This window comes from Schistocerca cancellata, chromosome 2, assembly GCF_023864275.1.
Source record: "Schistocerca cancellata isolate TAMUIC-IGC-003103 chromosome 2, iqSchCanc2.1, whole genome shotgun sequence".
NCBI classification, from domain to species: Eukaryota; Metazoa; Arthropoda; class Insecta; order Orthoptera; family Acrididae; genus Schistocerca; species Schistocerca cancellata.
Window position 1 is genome coordinate 497,220,573 of NC_064627.1, and position 24,999 is coordinate 497,245,571.

Here is a 24,999-nt window from a genome sequence, read left to right on the forward strand (position 1 = left end):
AAATGACAATAATCATTTTGCAGTCCAATTCCAATATCTTGTGGAAGAAATAATGGCACTTGGTACCACGAAACACATACTCCAGCCTTCAACTCTTAATTAAAAGAAAGATGCTTTACAATTATATCATAATTGACAACTCTTCTATGTCAAGTGTTCTCTACTTAAATGAATAAATTACCTATACAATCAAATTATAAAGATTAACTTTTATAAAAAAAGAAAAACAGATTTTAAGAGATTAGAAAACTAATCAGAAAATCCTCTCAATGTTTAAGCTGAGAGTATGCTTGTACAATATCTTAGAAAAGGAACGAAATAATGTTAAACAAGTATCAGATCATTGCAGGTATTTTATTAAAAACATGATTTCCTAAAAGTAAATAATTTTACAGAAACAAATGTCAAAGTTCAGTGGAAAGATTAACAAATATACTCATCTACAGTTTTTACCTTTCTCCTTACACAGGTACTTTATACATCTTTAAATAATACTAAATGAAAATGAACACATTCATACTAATGCATAAATATGAAACACTCCATTATCTGAAGAAAAATATATTTTTATTGGAAATTTAGTGTAATCAATTCATTATAATGTATTTGTTTATACGACTTGCACACACTTTCCAGATTTGTAGAAAAAACAATCACAAAATATTAATATTGTTCTCAATGCCACCACAACACATGAGAGGAAGAGAAATTTCTCAGTAAATCAATTATGATCATGGTGATCACCATCATCTAAATTTATATATTTGGCAAGATAAATTGAAACATATAACAGAAACGAATCTCATCTCTGTCACACACACGGAAGATTTTTCACAATTTTTGTAATGTTTAACACATCCAACTATCAATTAAAAGCACCATCTTACAAGACCATCTCTCTCTCTCTCTCTCTCTCTCTCCACACACACACACACACACACACACACACACACACACACACACACACACACACACAAAATATTACACCTAGCACCCTCACTAACCGACTGGAACAAGTACCGAATACATAAAAATCAAGCTACTGTCAAAGTACTTCTAAAGTCTTTGTGAATTAAGAGAAATGCATGCATCAGATACGTACAGTTCTACAAAGAAATTCTATTCTCCTTACTGTCAATACTACCTACATATCATGTCAGGATGCATATACAACTGCTTAAATAAGCTGTAATAGCAACTGCAATAAATACTAATATTACTAGTAGCAGTAAGAAAAATAACAATTGTAGCCACTAAATGAACTATCAATTACCTGAAGGTTGGACTGAAGAGATATTGGTGGAAACAAATTAGAAGTGGTCTTATTCACAAATCATTGCATTCACAGTATTTTGTGATCCTCTCATTCCTGGGAGCCTTTAAGCACAGTGATCGCTGACAATTAAAAATCTATACTGTTCCAACTACTTGAGACTGAAATATATGGTGCGTAAATGAAAAGCATGAAAGAATATACTAGAGTGGTATAGTGAAAGTGTGTATATGTGTGCGCGTGCATGCGAGTGTGCGCATGCAATGTTGAAACCAAAGTCACTAAAATTGTACCAAGTGGCCCAGATACAATACTAAAACTAAAGGCTGGAGCACAGTATACAAATGCAGAACAACAAAAATAGAAGGCAAATTATGATCAATATTGAAATGGGGACATCAAAATATACACTGAGTACAGCGTGAGACCAAGAGGGAACACACTGTTTCATCTGGCAGCATCAATCAAACTGGGAAGCAGCAGCAGCAGAATATTTATGGAATATCAAAGACAGACGTCTTGCATGCACTGTGGTAGTAATAACTAAATGCTGCTTAAGGCTTTTGATAAAAGCAAACGCAAAATAATGTTGCAACTAAAAGCCAACCACATACTGGGAGACCATATACATACACCTGTATGTTATATCACAACAAAGGCATATTTGCAACATACATACTTTTGTCCTATACAACACCATTCAAACTGCTTTAAGAAATTATGAAAGGGACAGGTATGTCTTATGTTTTACTTACTTGTCACTTTCATCATTACTACTTCCCTGAACACAGATAAGTGTTGTGAAAATTGTCCACTCTGGGTTGTATGTAAATTATCATACTTTTGGTTGCAATGCATTAAAAGCATCATTTACAGGTGCCATACATTTCAGTAAAATTTTCCCCTGAAAATTTTAGCCATCTTACAACTTCAGTTTATCAATATGATACAGTCCTCAACTCTCACTCGTATGACGTTTCAACACTTAGGTCTTCATTTTCTTACCTTGATCTATTATTCGATTTACTCATGTAACTGAAATGCTATGTATCACTTACTCAGTATGTAGTTGTCCAACATTTTGGTGAACAATAGTTCTTCTAAACCTCCCAGAAATGATGAGTACAATGTCTGCAATTTTACTCATCTTAAAAAAATAAATAGTTCCTTAAATTACTCCTACTTCAGCACTGTGTAGAACATTTTTCAGTCATAATAGTTCCAATTCTTACCTTATAATATAAAAAAAACTAAATTTGTGCAAATAAAATAGTTAAAGAACTTGCATAAAAGATTTGAAATTTATGAATAAAGATGTGTCATTGCAAACTTATATACTAGTTTTTCAGGGCACCTTACTCTTTAACTTGCATAGTTTTCCATGTACAATAAAATTTACCTCATACAGTATCAGAACATTTCCTGCCAACTCTAAAAATGCTAAGGTTTCATCTCTACCTGACTGTTAATAATATTTTGTATTTTGTTATGTATTGGACAGAATAATGAGCTCAGTATTGTACTTTGAACACTTAATTGTAATACCGGTATTTATAATCATTCCATTCTCTTTAGGCCTACTTTTTTTCTTTCCACAACAAGTTCCCATCTGAAACTTATTTATCACCAATGTTACAATGAAGTATCTGATGAATTTTCCTGATGTGAACTTATAGAATGCTGCAATGCCATGGGTGTTAACCACTCACGAGGCAAGCAGCGCTGGAGAAAAGGAACACATGAGCTGAAGTATGCCAGTCGGTTCACCCAAGATGGTATCTCTTGACCACAGAGAATCTGTAACCAAAAAAGTTGAATCTCAAGCTCACTCAGAACATGGATCTCGCCTTGCAAATAATTTCCATACAAAACTTGCTTTGGTAAAAACTAGAGCACCACATACCGGGGGGGAGGGAGGGAGGGAGGGAGGGAGGGAGGGAGGGAGGGAGAGAGAGAGAGAGAGAGAGAGAGAGAGAGAGAGAGAGAGAGAGAGAGAAGAATCATGTGACAGACTGAAACACGAATTAGAAAACATATTCTTATGGTATGACTAAACTCAAAAGACAGCATTGTGATATGACCAAAGCTCTCAGTCAGTCAGATTTTCTAAATACAGCACTAATCAAGCAAGCATGGGTAATGCACTGAACATTAGCTGCAATATATCTTACTGATAAATAATATTTTTGAGAAATTATATGAAGATACAATAATAAAGCATCTGCATCCTGAATTGATAACACACTCACTCTCTACAATTTGTATCTCTCAAGTACACAATCTGCCTACTTCTTTTAAAATTAAAAGATCTTTAGATTAAATTTACTGTAGATCAAGATCTTTTTCCATTTATTGGTGGGTTAAGGACAAAATGGGCTCAACCTTGTATGAAAAATATATTTTCATGTGCAAGAAAATCAAATGAGAACATAGTCCTCCCACAAAAACACCGATATAATGATATGGAGCTGAGCAGAATACTACATGTACCTCTCCTTTGCCTTTGGTGGTGAAGAAGAAAGTCCTGTATGATCTGACTTACTTTTCTGATGGGTACATTAAATGACTTGAGAGTGAAGAGTTGGAGGAGAATGGGTATTTTTTGATTGCAACTCGTCTGCTTTAGTGGCATTTGAAATGTGTGTAGCTCTGTCCCAATTTTGGTAAAATGTTAAGTGAACCATGAGGACATGTTTAAATAATAATACGGTACAGGTCATGAAGTTTTTGTCCTTAGGTGTATGTAGCGGGTGGAGTGCCATACCACTGACCCTTCGCTTACGAGTCATAATGTATCCAGCACCAAATGTCACTAATTCTTGAATTGTGTGACTTCAAAATGGCATCATTATTTGACATTATTTTATAGGATTGTGATCCATTGGAAAGAAGGAGGTAGGTGAGGTGCTGCCATTCAAATTACTGCACTGAATCCTAGTCCCTGGAAAAGCTATGGAAAAAAAAGTTGAGACTTTTGTAAGGCTGAACAAGTTGTTTTTGCAATGTTATCTACAATTTAAACTGACTTGAGTGAAGTTACTCATCTAATTGTTCGAGTACTCTGTGTTTTATTACACTGACAAGAGGTAGGGTACTGCCTGTGCTACCATGGTAGGCGATAAGTACGCGACAGCAAATCTGCAGCTTGTACCCAGTGAGATGTTGACACTGTATGACAGTCCTCTTGCCACTCTTATTTTCAAGACAATATTGACATATTGTAAAGTGATAGTGCTAAAAAATTATATTTTAATGCAAAAATTTCATATTTCACTTGCACAGATTACCCCTTTCTGGAAAGCAATACATAAAATACAGTAGTCTTCAGCCAGCATCTGGTAAAGTTTTACACAGGGGCATCAACATGCTGCTCCTTTTTGCGATGTAGCAGAGATGTTCCCAATGTATGTCCTTGGCAAATTGGAAGCAGACAATGGGAGCATAATATGTAGTTGCCAATGATCAACTGTTAGCTGGAAAGTATGAACTGCTCACAATACGTGAATGGTCTTTCATTCACAATCTGCTGTAGCCACACACTGAGGTTTCAGCTTTATGTAGCTGTTAATGGACTCGTATAAATTGGAGAACAGTTGTTGTGACAATAGACATACAAATTAGTTTGTATAAAGTATGGAACTTTGTTATTGGTGACACACAAAGTATTTATGTTGTGTCAATGGCCTTTTATTCCTGATTTAGTCTGAAATATGGAATATTAATTGCTGTCATGGACTGATACGAATTACTTGACTATGTCGATAGCCCTTTCATTATATTCACCTTATTTCATATCTTGGCACTTCTTAAACACAAACACCAATGCATGCTGCTTTCATCTGTGTCATAATGATGATGTGGCATGTTTGTGGATCTTAGGCATCCTCAACAAACATAATTAAAACGTTCTTGGTGACAAGTCCAAAAAGTGTCAAGACTGGATTTAAAAGAAATTGAGGAAGTAATTGGACTGAGTCACAAAACTCACTCATAGAAATTTGTAAGTGATTGTGTACAATTATTTTGGTAAATGGTGACTGTTATAGTTTTTCTGCAGCTCTCTTACATTACACAATGGCACACGATGCAGTAAAAGTCGAAAACTCAAGTGATACATGTATTTTATTTGTGAGAATGAACAGCTAATTGGTTAATTTCAAATGATAAGGATAGTCATGCAGAAAACATATCAAAGAAGCAACTACACAATATTACATGTATAATTCACCGATTCTTCCAGCAACTGATTTAACAGACACATATGCCCTATTTTTCTAACACCAATGGTAAGTTCAGTTCCAGAGAATGGAACTTGAATTCTGTCAGTCCAAGAAGTTTCAAGACTGAATTAAAAAAAAAAAAAAGACATTGAGATAGTGGTTTTAATGCTTTAAGTGTTCAACACAGTCTTGAATACAATACACAGAATTCATGTGCCATGTAAAACTGTCAGTGAAGTCCTTCGGGATGTTAATCAACTTGCATGTCACAATGACTTGAATGCCAGTTATGTCATCAAAACATTGACGCTTCATGTTATTCTGCATTTTGTAGTTTTGTGGTAGATTCATGCTGATGACACAAAGGGTCATCACCCACGATGATTTTTCCAGAAAAGAATAGTCAATATTTTGCATTTCAACCAAGTCACAGCCAGTGCCCACACCCCATCGTTTTTTTCAGGGATCAAGGAATGCAGGACAAACTTTGCATACACTTTTCTTTTCTTTTCTTCAAAACATTCTGGAGACTCTTGAACACATGATTTAGAGATGTTGCTCCATTGTGATTTATGACGCAACAATGTTGACACACTACAGTTGCATGTCCTCTGCTTAACACTGCCTGCTCAGGTCAGACTGGTTGAATATACATCTGTTGTTTACAGTTGTTAATCCAAGCCACCACCATAATGACAGTGCTGATATCCTTTTTATGACAGGAATAAAATCAGGCTCTGAACTTTTTGGACAGACAGTGTAAAGCATATCTACGACTACACAACTCTGAAAAAGTAAACTTATTATCATATTAAGGAATGACAGTATGACGGACTACAGTATACCACTGTTACTGCCATAATTATAATGGACAGAATGCAGTGGTACTTTTTCTAAGTCAACACACTTATTATGCTCACCTGAGTGAAGGAGCCGGAGAAGTGATTGCAGTTCTTGTTCATTAAATGGTAACGATCTCCACGAAAATCTTTCCCAAGTTCTACTATTATTCTCTTAACTTCATCATCTGTGAAATCTGTGTTACCTATATGAACAGATTGTCTAGAAAACAAATATATTACAATAAATATTTTGTAGCAAAAACCTATAACCTAACAATGTTTATTACAAATGGTAATTCACCTATACAACCAAAATTTTCATTCACAATGGTGTGATAAAAAGTAAGGCCTTCAATTTTTTTTTGTGAAAACTTATACAGATTTTTGAATAATTCAACACTGTTAACATTCTACATATTTATTATTCACCATATACATATTTGCAGTCCTCAGCCACTAGAGGGCTCCAATTGACATGGCAGAGTGTACCGTAATTATGCTGGTGTGCGAAAAACAGCATGCTGTAACCGAGTTTTGAATCTGAAGAGTCCATCCACACATGGAGCCCTTCTCCTTCAGCATGACAACTCCAATGAAATTCAGTTTAAGAGAAGCCTAAAGGATTTATTGGTGGCCAACTCCTTCTACTCCATTGATGAATTTTTCAGTAGGACCAATTGGTGTGTGTGTGTGTGTGTGTCTGCACCATTTCAGTGCAGTAATGTGTTCATTGTAAATAAGTATTGTAGTAGTTCTATTACATGTTTATTACCTCATAAATAAAAAAAAACCTTTTTTTAAATTTTAAATTGAGTGCATTAGTGTTTGCAAAATTATTCTTTCATATAGTGTTCATTAAAAACATGACGATCATTTCAGTTGGGACCTGTGGAAGGTACATTGGAAGGTACATTAACTCATTTGTTTCAGTTGTAAATATTTGCCATGTATTGTTTTTCTAACATGTTCCACATCCTGGAGGACCTCCTCACTATGGATCAATTGGAATGAAAGTATCTAATCTGATCTAATCCAGATGACACACAGGCACTGCAACGTCTACAACAATCCAACACCTTGAGTTCACTGTCATCAATCATCCTCCATAAAGTCCCGACTTGGCCCCATCTGATTTTCATCTGTTTCCAGAACTTAAAGAGCACATTTGAGGACTTCACTTTGATAGTGATGAAGTGGAGCAAGCAGAGGTAGGTTGTAGCTCAGTCAATGAAGTCAAATATTCTACAGTGATGATCTCTTGTTGGGAGAAATTTGTTTGTCACCAGGATCACTATGTTGGGAAATAAGTATGTAGGCATGAAGAACAAAGATGCAGAATGTTAACAACATTTGTTTTATTTAGAAAGCTTTTCAAATTTTCACATGAAAAATTTGGAGGCATTGCTTTTCAGCACACCCCCGTACACCATGAAACAGAACAAATGTAAACTTAAAAATTAGAATAACAGTACCATAAATAAATGCTACCAATTTAGTAACAGAGTAATGGAACATACATGTTTTCGGAGGAAGGGTTGTAAAAGAACACAAGCAAAGGGAACTACTCAACTGCAATCGACTTATACATGGTGAAAAACACATGCAAAGCACCTAAAAAAATTGTGCTAGTTTTCATGTAAGCTCTCTCTCACTCACCCCCAGTGCCCCCACCCCCCCACTCTCTCTCTCTCTCTCTCTCTCTCTCTCCCCCCCCCCCTCCCCCCAAAGTAGTGGTAACAAGGAGACAACCAAGCCACTCACTGCCATGGTAAACCAGCCAACCAGCCATTAACTGTTACCCTGATGACCAAGCCTTGCAGAATTTAACCACTTCTTCCATCAATTTTTTAACTGCCTCTCATTGTGCTCAGATGTGAGGAATTTCATACCAAAGGTCTCAGCCTCAAATCTCCCCAAAGTGAAAGCAGTGGTCTACTGCTCACCCAACTTGTGTTATATCCTAGTCCACCCCCATGCTGCTTTTGTCCCCACTTTTGTTCACCATGAATCTTACCCATGTGGATGAAACAGGTGCAAGATATGTCCCATGCAACCACTCATCACCAGTTAGTAGAGTCCAGTCACTGGCTTTTTGAAACTGACCAAAGGTAAGGCAGCATCTGAGTGCAATGACATCACATACACTGTAACTAACTACAAACTTTACCACTTTGTGTGCAGCATGATCACAGCCACAATTCTGACTTCAACATTAGATTTAATATATATGCAGGGACAGGAAAAATTCATGAAAATGACAGAAGTATACTAATACCAATATTTATAACTGATAATTACTCAATTCTAAAACTGCAATTTGACTTCTAATCTTCTCAAGTCTAAGTTTCCCGCATAATCTTAAACTTGCAGTTCATTTCCCATGTAATGAACTTTGATATGACTATGAAAATAACACAGAATTTGGCCAAAAACATCAGATTTGGCAAAAAATACCAGTAAATTTGAGAAAAAAGTAATGGCAACTTTGGCAAGAAAAATAAGACCGAACTCTGGAGGCAGGAAAAGAGCCAATTTACGCACAAAATTAACATAGAATATCGCACAACAGTAACACTGAAATGGCAAAAAATACTGAATAGGGTGAAAATATAATGATGAATTTAGGAGGGAAAAGAGAGAGAGAGAGAGAGAGAGAGAGAGAGAGAGAGAGAGAGAGAGAGAGAGAGAGAGAGAGAGAGAGAGAGAGAGAGAGAGAAGGAGAGGAAGGGGGGGGGGGGGGGGGGGGAGAAGAAAAGGAAAAGAAGAAAAGGCAAAGAAAGTAGTGATTTTGGTGAATGAGTACTACGAAATTTGGCAAAAGTATTACAAAACATTTGGCAAAAAAAAAGGGGTCATCGAATTTGGCAAACAAATTACAGTGTATCTGGCAAAAACAACACTGACTTTTTGCAGAAAATGTGGTAAAAGACACAAAATTTGGCAAAAAATACACCAAATTTGGCAAATAAAAATGCCAAATTTTAGTAAAAAAATAACAACCAATTTGTTAGAAATAACAATGAATCTGGCAAAAAATAACACCGAATGTGGTGAAAAATAGCACCGGATTTGGCCATACAATAAAATGATTCTCTCCGCCCCCCTCACACACACACACACACACACAAACACACAAACACACACACACACACACACACACATGGATGCACATGTGAACTGTGTTTCCATTGCATCTAGGCCTCCAATGCATCCACCATTCTTGCAAACCGTTTGGCTTCTACCTCTGTTGATGCCCACCCTCAGCGACTCCCTTGTCACAACATTGTCCTGGTTGTTGATCTTTTTCTCTTCTGTAAATTAAGTTTCCACTTTATTTCTTCCACTCATTCTCTCTTGCATTCTCCGCTCCCTCAGTAAGATGAGGGTTCTCATGATTGAACCTCATGTTGCTTTTATGTGAGGTACAGAAATTTTGGAATTTTGGTTGGGAAGATTCCCATGAATATCTTCTTTGATTTGGAATTTCTGTACTATCAGCATTAATGACTGAACATTCTATATCGAAACTTTTAAATAATATGATCTACCATCTAATAAGTTTTAGATTTTGTTAATGATTTATTATGTAACATATATTAAATTAAGTATATGCTTGTCTTTCATAACATGTGTCTGAAGTATCCGTTGGGCTTTGTGCAGTGGTGTGAACACAGTGACAGATGCTCTGAAGTCAGCAAAGGTATAGTGGAGAGATCCCAACACTGTATGTTGTTCCACAGAACACTTCAGGCAAAGGCCTTCCTTGGAAAAGTGTTAATGATGTTATATAAAGAAGGAATGTCAAATGGATAAGAGTGAAAGTCAGTCGTCTGAGATCCCTGAAGTTGAGGATGTCTTTGTATTTAAATGAGGCAATAAATTTGTTTGCTATATTCAAGTCCTTGGCTATTCATTGAAGTATGCTTGAGTAACACAAGAATGTCTGCATTTTAAAGAATAAAATGGAGAAATGTTCTGCAGGACCAAAAGACATGTAATATCCTGCTTAACCCCCACAATTCCTAATGGAAGCCAGTTGTCTCCCACATGTGTTTACCCTTACAGGTGCTTCAATTCTTTCCTGTTCTCCACACCAATCCAGACAGACACTCAAAGAATTTGTGTTTATGGGAGCAAGGGATGGAGGTTCCTACAATCTAATTAAAATTATTTGTCAGTTAGCACTTCATACTTTGGAACTTAGCTCTACCAATCAGAGATATTAAGTGTCATCCATGAACCACCCTGTCATTGCCTATGCACCACAATGAAGTGCCAGTTCACTTGTAGTGTTTCAATAGCGTTGTGTATATGCTGCTCAGAAGCCATTGAACCTGTTAAGTGGGTAGTTTGCGCGCGCACACCTCTTCCACAGTGGGTAATATACGCCAGCGCGCCCGTTCGCATTTTCATTGTTGAATTTAAATTGATATTGGGTGGAAATGAATAAAATATATTGCATAAGTCAACGAAACTGTATTTTCACAATATTACATATCGTTTTCAGTGTGAAACATTTTAAAACAAGGTGCTGCACACAAGGAAACTTCGCATTCTGCGCACCAGTAAGAAATCTCTTTGCGAAGGCCTTTTCTCGTACACACCACACCCCTCCTTGTTGGTCTTTTCTTCGTTGTGGGTGGCAGAAGGTCTGGAAAATGCCTGGTTGTAAGGCGTGTTGCTTTTGGTGTTCGAGGTGGGCATCCTACTGATGTCCCTTGATGTGGTGAAGATATGGTCAACTGTTCACCAAGACTAATCAGGAAGCTCATTCTACTTTGTTCGCCACCATGCTTCTTGTACAGAATGTACGCATTGTAGCATGCAATGTCCAACAAGTGGCGGAAAAGCTTCTGATAGTATTTTTTCAGCCTGCTTCTGGCCATCTGGTAGCTTTGTAACTGAGAATTGCACCTATCCACCCCCTCCCATATTCTTGTTGTAGTCAACGACAACTTGCGGCTTTTGAACGATTCCCTTCTTCGAGTTTACATTTACAAATGTATCGTCATGGAAGGTGCCTGACCATAACAACGTCTCTTTTGTCTTTCCATTTCATTACCATCTGCTTGCCTTTGTACCTGTTATGTACTCCCCTTTCTACAGTTTTTTCCTTTTTTACAAAGTCAGGGAACCCCTTCCTGTCTCGCCACATTGTGCCAACAACATCGGTGTTATTGCTGGTTCGTTTGTCCACCAAATCTGTACTGGTGTATCAGTTGTCAAGATAATACAGTGGCCTTTCCGAGTAGATCGTGTGCAAGCTCCAAAACAATTCGAGAGGTTATTTTTTTTGTATGGATAGTGGCTACCATAATTAGTTTCCTTTCCAGTGTAAACAATAAAGTCCCATATATACCTGGAACTGCTTTCACAGAGTTCATACAATTTGATGCCAAATCTGCTATGCTTTGATGGAATATATTGTTTCCATCCAATCCGTCCTTTCCAGAGCAACGATGATTCGTCAACGGTGATGTTCCTTTCTGGCATGTACACTGATCTGATTTTACGCCGCAGATGCTCCATAATGGGCTGAATTTTGAATAGTTTTCTGCTGATAGTGCCTAGTGGATCATAAAAGGTATTGTCAGCAAAGTGGAGGAATTTCAATAGAAGATGAAACCGCTTTTCACTCATCACTTTCCTGAAGAGAGGTGTGTCAACTGATTCCCTCTTTGAAAAGTACATTTTGTGGTCTGGTTTGTGAAGAATTCCTTGAAGTACAAGCATTCCAATAAGTGTTTTTACCTCGTCGTGTGTAGTATTCTGCCAATTGTGAACCCTGGAGCGTGCTGCTAAATTGGGATGAGAAGCTATGAACTGTTCTGCATATAAGTTCGTCTGTTCAGCTATCATTGTGCACAAAGCATCATCCACAAAACGCATAAAACAACTCATCACATCGTTTTGTTTTAGAGGCACAACTGTACCACTATTACCACTGAACAAATATTGAATACGAACTGAACTAGCACACACAAATTCACTAGGTACTGTCTGCTGCAGTAGTGTCTCGTCGTCAGATGTTTCTGAATCGAAGTTACTTTCACTAGCCTCAACATCTGTATCTTGAAAACTTTCAGAACTGTCACTGAAATTATCATCACTTTCTAAAAGCAGCTTCTCAATCTCCAAATCTGATAAACGACTTCTTTTCGCCATTGCAAAAGATCATTCACTAACGCTGCGGTAAACACAGACGAAAAAGGCGCGCTTTTGCGGCTGCTTCACAGGACGCATTTTCTCAATGCGCGCTCGGGTGGACAATGTTATAACTAGCCTAGAACACGCTGTGTTGCGTGACAAGAGCTGCCATCTAGTGGACGAAGTTCAACTAATACCACAGTGTCAATGGCAGGCCGATAACTCGTCATTTCCAATAGCTACTAGCCACAGAACGCAGTGGACAGATATATCCGTCGAACCCACTGTGCAATAGCAGAGCATGGACAGATATATCAGTCATGCCCACTTAAAACGTTAACTGTCACCAGTGCAGCAGGCAAAAATAACAGTTTTAATCAGACTGTAAGAAAAGAGTGAAAACTGGTGTAATTTTCAATGCTACTATGTGTGTATGCGTCACCCATCAATCAGCTGCATGTGAGTAATTTTCTTTTTCAGTTGTTGTTACCAGATACGATAATATATATGACATTTCAAAGGTTTAAGCATAAAAAAGGGAGAGAGGGGGAGGAGGAAAGGGAGGATGGAACGAGGGGAGAGGGTGGGGAATGAGAAAGAAAGAGAGAGAGAGAGAGAGAGAGAGAGAGAGAGAGAGAGACCATTTTTACTGTGCATGTATATTGTGGCCACTGTTAAACAGTTTACAAAAAAACCATTTTGCTTCCAGGACAGCTGCTTTGACACAGCACTGCAGGGCTTACTGTTTAATCTCAGAAAGCAATGTAACGAGAAATTGGGATCCTGATCTCGCAAATGGGCAAGCGGTTGATCCACTATTATATCCCTATTTTTGTTTCACTGCTGCTGTCAGAAATGATTTTAACATCCCGCTGTGCACTATTCTACGCCATTACATAAGCTTTACCTAACTGTTACATAACTGTGGTTTGTTTCAGATCTAATCAAAAATAAGTAAAGATGGTGCATAGGCTAAATTTTCTGACTGTGCTCATATTGCAGCAAGAATGTGAGTATGGCAATCACCTATGGTGGAGATGGGAAAAGAGGAGACACATGACTATGGATGTGAAAATAATAAAAAGACTGCTCAAGAATTTCTTGCATGTGTGTTCGGTTATTGAACAGGATGTTGGGCCCACAAAGACAGTTATCACTGAAAGAGCTGAAGCTAATGCTGCTGTGGCATTTGCGCAAACGTCCTCAGAAGTTCCTGAGACAACACAGAGAATCCAATTTATCATAAGGTTCACCCTAACGGATAATGAAGGATACTTCCAAAGCTGTGACTAGGGAGGAGCACAAGCATGTATCGAATGATACGTTGCAGCCATCTGTCAGGAATGTTGCAGACCATCTACAACGGTGTGCTACTAATGCTGGTGCCTCTGTTGAAATATGAAATGGCAGGGGTCGTAGTATATGGTAGAACTGAAATTACCCACGTAACACACTTTGTCACATATTTATAATGAAAAAAAAGACATAATAGTGGATTAGTTTGATGGTGCAATTAAATCACTGATCATGAACTGTTAAACAAGTGTATTCAATGAATGGAACTGTGTGCAACATACAATACATGAAAACTAAACATACTTTGAGTAAAGACTTCGATGTCTAAAATGACAAAAACAGTATTTGGTATGCGCAACTGAAAGATATATATGGTGCAACAGATAAAACATGGAAAATAAAAGTTTGTTCAAGCAGTTTTGCCTCAAAATGGAATTGTACATTTGTATGACACCAAACATAAGCTATGTGCTATGTGATCAAAAGTATCTGGACACCTGGCTGAAAAGTACTTACAAGTCGGTCACACCCTCCATCGGTAATGCTGGAATTCAATATGGTGTTGGCCCACTCTTACCCTTGATAACAGCTTCCATTCTCATAGGCATATGTTCAATAAGGTGCTGGAAGATTTCTTGGGGAATGGCAGCCCATCCTTCATGGAGTGCTGCACTGAGGAGAGGTACTGATGCCAGTCGTGAGGCTTGGCATGAAGTTGGCATTCCCAAACATCCCAAAGGTGTTTTAGATGCAGTTGCCATCCCCGAATTGCACTTCAACAGTGGAAAGCAAGAAGGTACTTAAAACGTCAATGTAGGCCTGTGCCGTGATAGTGCCACACAAAACAAGGGGTGCAAGCCCCGCTCCATGAAAAACATGACCACACCGTAACACCAATGCCTCCAAATTTTACTGTTGGCACTACATGTGCTGGCAGATGCGCTCACCAGGCATTCACCATACCCACACCCTGCCATTGGATCGCCACATTATGTATCATGATTAATCACTCCACACAACATTTTTCCACTGTTCAATTGTCCAATGTTTACGCTCCTTACACCAAGCGAGGCACTGTTTGGCATTTACTAGCGTGATGTTTGGCTTATGAGCAGCTGCTCGACCATGAAATCCAAGTTTTCTCATTCCCGCCGAACTGTCATAGTACTTGCAGTGGATCCTGATGCAGCTTGGAATTCTTGTGTGACGGTTTGGATAGATGTCTGCCTATTACACATTATGACCTTCTTCAACCGTCGGTGGTTTCTGTCAGTCCACAGATGACGTCGGCCTGAACGCTTTTGTGCTGTACTTGTCCCATCACGTTTCCACTTCACTATCACATCAGAAACAATGGACCTGGGGATGTTTAGGAGTGTGGAAATCTCGCATACAGATGTATGACACAAGCAACACCCAATCACCTGCGCACGTTCAAAGTCCGGGAGTTCCACAGAGCGCCCCATTCTGCTCTGTCACGGAGTCAAATGACTAGAGGCCGCTGATATTGGAGTGCCTGGCAGTAGGTGGCAGCACAGTGCATCTAATATGAAAAACTTATGTTATTGGGGGTGTCTGCATACTTTTGATCACATAGTGTGTATAGAATTTACGTAATTCATACATGTTTCTAACTAGATCATCAGTTTTAATGTGTGCAGATACAGGTGCAGCTTATCAAACCCTTTCCTACAGCTATTCTGTATATTTACACAATCAGAAAGCTTATCTGAGGTTACCAGAAAACTTCTTGGTTCTTATACAAGTCAACTCAAGTATTACTTCACTTGCAAGAATGTAGAATTTGGAAACCCCGCCCATCTGAGGCCCCCCCCCCCACTCCCCCTGTACATACAGACTGTTCAACCAAATGAAATTAATGCTATTTATGACAGTATCTTACCTGAACTGGAATTGCTCTCCAAGCTCTTCTGCATTCCTTGGAGTGATATCAAATATTCCTGATATAGGAAATGGGTGTCCTCCATATGCATACTCTGAAGAAATATGAATAACAAAAATAATTCTTCAACAACAATCTTGTCCTTTCACTGCAGAAAATAAAGAAATGTAACAAGAAAGACATCATCAGGGATATGAGCAACCTTGATAAAGAGAAATGGACAATCCAAAAATTTATCGAAAGCAAGGATTATATGACTTTTCTGCCACACAGGTGTCTTTACTCAATGTCAGTTTGCATCTACTTTCCTGTAGAAAAGATCTGAAACTTTTGATGTCATATATATACATATTATAAATTTAAGTCTCCCACGAGTTTTTCTGTCTGTATATGAAGACTAATCTCGGGAACTACTGTTGGGATTCTGATAACAGTTTTCACTAACAAAAAAGACTCATTAATGAGCAAGGTTTACGTATATATGGCAGATAAGTGATCCTGCAATATATACTTAGTGGTATTAGTGTGAAGCCGGGGAGGCCATTAGCATGAAATAAAGAAAGCTACAATTTAAAAAAAAATGAACCCATAAACTGGATAAATTTTGGAATTTCACAAAGGACTGTGGTACACCAGCCATTAAGAGGGCAAGGTGAAGATTCTGCCGACATACATTTCATTTTCATTACAGTGATAATTATGCCTTCCAGTCTGTTCTGGAAGTTCTCGGCATCCATCTTCTCATTGCTCACTCTAAAGTCCTCAGTTTTTTAATGGTTTTCACATTAAAGCTACACCTATCACCACTGCAAGTCAAAACTGGTAGCGCACAGATCGTAAACTTTATATTTCAGACACAACTGAAACTTAAGTTTTTATAACTCTATTACCCAAGCTAGTAATTCATAATCATTACTCAATTTTATAATTTTGTTTGTGATCTGCAAATGATCCATCGTGATACATTCAGTCACGAAGCCTGCAAATTTCTTTGCTGGATGAAAAGCAAACGTTCTTGGAAGTTGGTGGTAATTTTCCTGCATATTTTCTACAGTATGGAAAAATATCTGACAGTTGTTTAACTGTTTATGCTGTATGTTCCATCAGTGAGAACAAGAACAATTACAGAATTCCCCCGTTTTGGGGAACTGACTTCCGCTGCAGACTATCTGTAAACAGTTTTGCAAGTTCCTTAAGATCTACGAATTTTCTTTTTGTTGTTAGTTACTATGTTGTCCACCATCAAGATGAGGAAAATAGTCAGGATAAATTCCTGCTATATTTTCTGCGTAGCGTTACTGGTTACAATTGTTTGTGTAATCAAATTTAAATATTTCTCACATTTTCTTGAAGAAATTTCTGAATAGTGCTGTTTGGTTCAGAATATTCTATTACTTTCTCACTGCCATTTGCCTAGACTCTTTCCCACTTGCTTTCTTGTGAAATAATGTATTAAGACAAATACTTAGCTTTTCTCAATAAATTTTACTAATGATTTCCTCCACCTTTCCTCTGATGATCACAAACAAATTTTTCCACTGATGAAATGCTCTTTCATTTTGTCCTACTGTAATGCCGAAGTCTTCTGTTATCACCTTGTAGCAGGGATTTGCTGTCATTGTCAATTTCAATAACTCTTTGTAGATACCTTTAAGCCTCCTAAAAATGTAAGCACATTGGTGGATACACTGGAATGAGTAAACAACAAGCGTTAATATTCTGTCTGAGATTCCTTTAATATCTAATATTGCTTTTCAATTTTGTGATTGATAATAAAGGCTACAGCCAATTTTTTTCCCTGCTCTGTTCCTAACTCAAACCCTAAACAGTGTCTGTTCTTCCCACAGTGATGGCTATGCATGGAATACATTTCACAAGAGATAAAAAATGCATCTCTTTTTAAATAAAATAATTTTGAGTATGGGGCTGAATTGTAAGAAAACACTAAAACAATTATACCATCAACATTTTAACCATCCTTACAGTGGTCCTCTCTGGGGTGACTAACTGCTAGATTCTACTAATGATCTTCCCTGCATTCAGTCTTATTTCGAGTGTCAGATTGAAACACCAATACACTATACCACTGGTGCAATGACAGTAACACTTCTGTGTCATCTAAGTGAGTATTAGTCTGTTATTATTATTATTATTATTATTATTATTGTTATTAGTGTTATTAGTGTTGTTAGTGTTTGTTCTCAAATGCATGTATTCCTTTCACTTAATGTTATTAACAAGTATATTTCTTTTACAATTAAAAAACTAAACATAAGAATTGTGATTTGACTTATTTATGCACAGGGAATTGAAAGTTAGAATTGAAATGATTAGGAAAGGTAGAGGGAAGCTCCCGATGTTTGGGAGGTGTTAAGTGCACCAAAGGAAAAGGCATGAGAGTACTACATTAGTGTGCTAAGACTACTACAGTCAGTAAGCAACTAGCAGCTGAAGTGTGAACAACCAGGGTTCAAGTCTCAGTCACTTTCTGCTGCTCAAGGTCGAAGAAAGAAACAGACTTTAAAATAGCATTCACAAAAATGCAACAACACTCTGCAACAGAAACAACTTAAAAACTCACCTTTCAATCCTTCTCCAAGAGGAGAGAGTGGGTGCATGCAGAACTCTGTTCTTTTGAGCCTTGTGAAAGCTGGCACTGGGGAAGGAGGCTCCCAATTAGGCTACAAACACAGACAAGCCGTAACAGTCTGTCTCAGAAACAAACGAAATGCTGTCTTCCCTCCCAGAATGTGATGACGTATTTGCCACAGAACTGAACAATAGATGCTAAAACCACAACCTTCCAGGTTCGAAGGGGCAGTAGCAATATGTCACTCAAATGAATGATATGCCACTTTCCCTTCCAGCAAGTGGATTTCATTAGTGGTCAGGTCTGCCTGGTTCATTTATTCTCGTCAAATGCACACTGTGTATGTTTGTGCATTTTTAGAAGTGATGGATAAACTTTTTTAAGGAAGAAAAGGGAACAAAGTCGTAGTCCCAATGAAACTAAATATGGAAATACAAAAGAAACAAAACCTGATACTAAAATAGGCATACCAAATAAACAATTAGTGGAAAAGTGGAAAATGTTACGTAAGTGGTGCAAAGTGCCGTGTTCTAGAGAAATTCCGTTATTTGTGTGTAGTTTGTGCAAGAGCAGGAGAAAGAAGAACTGTTTAGTGTCATCAACAGGTAAGCTGCAGCATTAATTACCATTCACAACAAATGTGAGAACTTACCAGTTTAGATAGTTTTTTTTTAATGTAGATAGCAATGCAAATTATGAATATAAAATCATTCTCTATATATCCAACTCAAATTAGGTTTCCCTGGAAAAAAAAGTCAGAAACAGAAGTATGACTTCAAACAGCCAAGACTGCTATTGTACAGCCTATGTCGTGATGACTGGTTTCAGCAAACTTCGTTGCCATCACAGGATCTTCTGAATCTTCATTCTGCTAATGTAGGAACATGAGCTTGTATAATCAGTGCAATACGTGTGGTGTTTTATGTATTAATTATTTTATGCTTGACTTGCTGATATACTGTAGTTTTCTTGTTCATAAAATATCGTTCTGTGATGCCCGATACGAAATAAGATGCATCTGATCAAGATTCAGTGAAATGTAGCGCAGAAGACCCGTCAATGACAATGAAGTTTGCTGAAACTGGTCATCACAATGAAAGCTGCACAATAGCGAACTTAGATGTTGGAAGCTGTACATCTATTTCTGCAATAATCTACATCGCCCCCTAGCTTGATAATGAGTCTAAATTATTTCCGCGTAAATAAATAATTTGAATTCTATATATTACATCATACTCTAGTTACAACTTCTAAGCTACATACAAGTAAATCTGTGACCACTAAAGGTTCTTTATTTTTCTTTTATATCTAAGATATTGTGTTGTCAAAGCTAATACATTAAGGAGGTCTGAAATCTCGGCAGACCATGACACTTCAGTTCGAGAGTCGTTAGAGGCACTAAATTTTGTCAAAGCCGTAGCTGCATTCTGTAAAAATGCTGAGGAAAGTGTAATAGCCACTATGAAAGTCATCTACACAGTAAAGAGGGAAAATATTGCTACAAGAAAGTTTTCTATGTTAAAAGAACTATGCAGAGACTTAGGCTGTCCTCCTTTGACCAAATTAACGTCCAGTGGCAATGCAAATTATGAAAGTTATGACAGTATTCACGATATGAAAGGTACAATGCGTAAAATTAATACTGATGATATTTTATCAAAAATAAAGTCAGCCTGGTGGCATTCAATCATGAATGGACGAGTCTACTGCCATTACTCAAACAGAAACTCATGCAAAAACAGTGAAGAAGGGGAATATGTACACACACTACCTAACACCGTGTCTGCTTGGTGTGCTGCGAGAGATATATATCCAAGTGTTCTAGGAATTTTGGATAGATATGGCACTGATAAGAGCAAATGCTCCTCAACAGCTACTGATGGTGCATCTGTTATGACAGGAGTTCGATGTGAAGTGGCAACTCTTTTTAAAAACAATTACCCCCATACATTATCTGTGCACTGTGTGCCCCACTGATTAGCTCTAGCAGTCAGTCAAGCAGCTGAATACCGGTTGGAGCTTGTAAAGTTTGAAGATGATGTAAACAGAGTTTATAGCTATTTTGAACGCTCACGACTTTTGCCATTTGCTGGCTCTCATTGGGGAGACAGTCAATTCACAATATGTAAATTAGAGTTCTTTGGTACATGTGCTGGAAAAAGGTAATAAAAGCTGTTGGCTTACTAAAAAATGCAAAGTGTCTAAAATTTTGTAAATAATGACTTTTATGAAAAATGCCATGTTTCTTGTTAACATATTGTGTCTGATTTTTCAAAAATCGAATTTAGATCCTGAGTGCATGAAAATGTTCATAACTTGTGCATACAAGAAACCTGGTCCAAATTACAGTCCTTTACTTGATAAAATACCTCTACAGTTTCAAGAAAGTGAGTTCGAGTTCTGTGGAAACATAATACAAGATTCACTGCAGCACAGAAGTGTTCTTCAGTACATAATTTGCAAATTCTTACACAACTTGCTTATAAATTTAAATGAGAGACTAGGGGATTTAGATAAGATTGGAGTGTTTGATATGTTGTATCCCAAAAACTACAGGAATGAAGAGTACGGTAAATGCAAATGGCAGATATATATGTACTAATCAATTCTGCCATATCTGTAAACTGAAATGATCTATTTTTGGAACAGGCATAGTTTAAGAGAGAGTTGGATAATAGATACATGGAATGAATTTCAAAGAGCTAATAGTGTTCATTTATGTTAATAAGATGAGTGAACAATTCTCTCTTCCAGATTGAATTATAGAATTTGCCAGTAACATTCCCATGCACACAGTAAAATGTGAGTGAGAGTTTAGTTGCAAAAACAATACAAAAACAGATATGAGAAATCGTATTCCTGCAGAAAGAGTTACTCCACTTCTGATGATCAAACTGAAGACCCATCTCGAAATAACTTTGATTTTGAAAAAGCATTCAGTGCGTGGTGCAGGCATAAAAGCAAACTTATTCCAATGTGGTAGGACATAGGATGTGTGGATTTAGATGGGTAAAAGATAATTAAAAATAATAGTAATAATTTAGCAGATTACTGTTAGCTTCAATTCAATATACACATATTTCATTTTTAAAACCCTGATTACAATTAAAATAAAAACTTTCTACTAGCAGAATTTTGCACAAATGTAAATTTTTATTTGTGTATTTTTGTGACATTATTTTATCTTATTTTCTGGCTTAAACCATGAACACTTATAAGATAAACGGTTTGAATTGCTCTTTCATTTGATGTTTTATTTATAATTGTAAGTTGATTGTAATAAACACTAAAAAAGCCTTAAAACCCTGATATTCATTTTGAAACATCCAGTACAACGATAAATAGAATTAAAAACAATATCATAAACACCTGTAAGTTGATAAAAGGAGTTTAAACAAAAATGTAAGATGAAAAGCATTAAGAGCCTTACAAGTTTTCTAAATGAAAACAAACTGACAATGATTTTAGCAAGGAGCAAATAGAAACGAAAACAAAACTGACTGTACTACAAGAAACAATAAAGGAACTGTGCAGGATGTGACCAATTGCAAGAGACTCAAAAGTACAGGCCAAAAGTAGATACAAAGCTAGAAACAAACAGATCCTTTAGGCAGGAAATCCGAAGGTCTCTTACAGAAATTTGTTTAAGAACAGAGGTATACCCGATTAAGTTAAGCAGTAAATTCAAAATATTTATTCAGCCCTTAGCACTCGACTGGCAGGGCAGACCCGACCGCACAAATATTGCAACAGATTTGTATGTCGTGGGTCACCCAACACAAACTTCAATTCGTTACAACTCTTATGTCAGGGCTTGCACCACTGTATTCCTTGTGAAGCATTTGTCAAATGAAAACTGCTATTATTTCTAGTTCACTCCGAAGGCGGTGACCTGAACCGTAACAACAAAAATGATGATTTATGTGATAATCCTACAGCAATATTGGAGATATTGGATGAAAGTATGAGTGATACACGTGATTTGAGTAATGACAATAGTAATTATAGTTCATGAAACAGTGACAGTGAAGGCAAAATACAGAAATTTGATAGAGATGAATACACACAGTCTACAAGTAGCAGTGACACTGATGACCGGCATGCTTCTGATGGGCTACTGGACTGTAACTTACCACACAAGAAAGTGCTGATATGTTGATAGGCACAATAAAAAACACACAAACACACACACAAATTCCAAGCTTTCACAACCCAATGTTGCTTCATCACGAAAGAGGGAAAGACAAAAGGATGTGGGTTTTAAGGGAGAGGGTAAGGAGTCATTCCAATCCCGGGAGTGGAAAGACTTACCTTCGGGGGAAAAAAAGGACAGGTGTACACTCACACATACACACATATCCATCCGCACATATACAGACACAGGCAGATGTATCACATGTCTGCCTGTGTCTGTATATGTGCGGATGGATGTGTGTGTGTGTGTGCGCCACACTCCATTTACTCCAATGAAAAGTATAACAGTGAAGATTGTGCTATTTGCAGTAACAGGAATAGAAAAGGTGGTAGAAGGAAAACTGTTTACTAATGCAACACATGTTCCAGAGAACCATCACTCCATCCGGGTCAATGCTTCGAAAAGTATCATGCCCTGAAGAAATACAGCACCTAAGTGACAAAATACGTGAAATCAAAAACAAAACATGAAATGATCAGTATTATAATGTATGTGTAATTTATTTTATTGTTTAGTTTATGGTTGGCCTTGACATAATTTCATTATATGTAATAGTGCAAATATTACAAGCCTAGTGTCAGTACAGAGCAAAAAACCTTGAGTGAAAAGGGCTAAGACAAGTACTTATTTAGACAGCAAAAGATGTTGCAACCATAAAGAAAGTGAAATAAAATAAAATTTCAAATGGGGGGGGGGGGGGGGGGGGGGGGGGGGGAGAAGAGGGAGGCGGTGAGATTTTCAAACGAACAGTATTAGAAATGTACTGCAATGACCTGAATTTAACAAAACTAATTGGAAATGTTTCTAACATTATGTGAGAAGGTATGGCAAAAATATGGTAAGATGAATAATCGAAAACAAAAAGGGTATAGAAATGTAAGAAAACAATAACTTATGTTGGGTACCCACCACATTCCATCAGTTAAATGGCACAATAAAGATGTCACAAAAACTGTGCATCCTTCGAAAATTTCTTTTGATGTCTGAAAAGTTAATCAAGAGGTAGTGAACATGAAAATAACAATATTCTGGACATTATTTAAAATACGGTGTATGTTGCCATTTCAGACAGGAAGAAAAGAAAGGTGCCTAGAGGTGATGTTTCAATAGAAATGGTTAAAGCCTGAAATAAAGCAATGCAAAATAAACTCACAAAATTGTTAACAGTATATCTGTGGATGATGAAAATAAAAAAATCTCCACACTGGCAAAAAGTTCCATTTATTCTACTTCACAACTAATGGGAGGAAAAGTGTAGAACTTTTAAGCTCCTCTCCATGATGGACAAGATAATAACTGAAATTCATAAACTGCAGAGAAAAACCAGTGGATTTTAATCAATCAAAGAAATAAATTGGATGTTGAAGTGGAAATAATACAATGGGTCATTTGCAAGTCCTGAACAAGATTACAGAACAACACAATGAGTATGCATTACCTCCTGACCTGGGATTCATACATTTTGAAAACCTTATTACTCTCAAACAAATCTGTAACAACAGCCCATGAGAAACAAAACACCAATTCAATCAATGTATACTGAATAATATATTCATCAATGCTAGTTTCCATTAGACTTCATAATGTACTGAAAGACTGGCGACGAAAGGGCATCACACAACACCAAAATTATTCTAAACAGCCATAGAGGAGGTCTTCAGATCCTTAAACTGGGAAATTAAAAGAGGAATAAAAGTTAATGGGACAGTACCTCAACCACCTTAGTCTTGCTACTAACATTGTTTTGAGAGGCTGCCAGCAAGAAACTTTAACACATGGAAGAATTTAATACAGCAATTTGGAAAAATGATGCAGTCCATGTAAATTAAGTGGTTGGCCAATTATGTTCTCATTTTTTATACAGAATTATATAGTCATCTGCGGGCTAAAGGAACATGCTGCAAGTGGTTTATGTTGCATTCTCAACAAAACACAACGAAAACTGCTCGCAGCTAGTGCCTTTAGTCTCAATATGGATACTAGCTGATCAGAATTGGTTATAACAATGTAAAAAAAGTTAATGTGTCTTAAAAAAACTTAACAGAGCAAGTGTGAACATTGCCCCAGAAACCAATCACAATATGAATAAAATAATGGAAAGTCAAAACACTGAAAACATTGTACACAAGAATGATGCAACAGCATCAGCACAGTTTATGAGGTTTTATGTTTACAGTAGGTGGAAACGATCAGTAGATGATGAGGAAGGGTGAGAATCTAGTGCAGATATGGCCTAGGGTGCTTTTGCTAAACAAAAAACAAATTTTGAAAATAAAGTATCTGATTTGTCTGAAACACAAAGTTTACAGTGAGCATGTATTACCAGCTTCTGGAAAGTGATACATGATTTTTTTAATGTATAAACTGTTACAACCTGACAGCTGCTCAGCATTGGGGAGGTTTAGGGGAGCCACAGGTGAAAACTGTTAACATGAGAAAGTATAGAGGAGACCACTACCCAGCAGTGGCTTTGAAACTGGCATGATTATAAAACGATCAGTAGATGATGAGGAAGGGTGAGAATCTAGTGCAG

General features: G+C 37.2%; 1 protein-coding gene across 2 annotated transcripts in view; it reads right to left on the reverse strand.

Moving 5' to 3' along the window:
* Nucleotides 1-934: 934 nt before the first annotated feature.
* Nucleotides 935-24,999, reverse strand: part of LOC126162036 (deubiquitinase DESI2) — a 121,206-nt gene continuing 97,141 nt past the window's right edge. For both annotated transcript variants that reach the window (XM_049918264.1, XM_049918263.1), the window contains exons 4-6: nt 15,682-15,775; nt 6,414-6,555; nt 935-3,070 (exon numbers count right to left, since the gene is read on the reverse strand). In XM_049918264.1, coding sequence (XP_049774221.1) covers nt 2,906-3,070; nt 6,414-6,555; nt 15,682-15,775 — 401 coding nt within the window. In that variant the 3' untranslated portion in view covers nt 935-2,905. The remainder of the gene's footprint in view (nt 3,071-6,413; nt 6,556-15,681; nt 15,776-24,999) is intronic.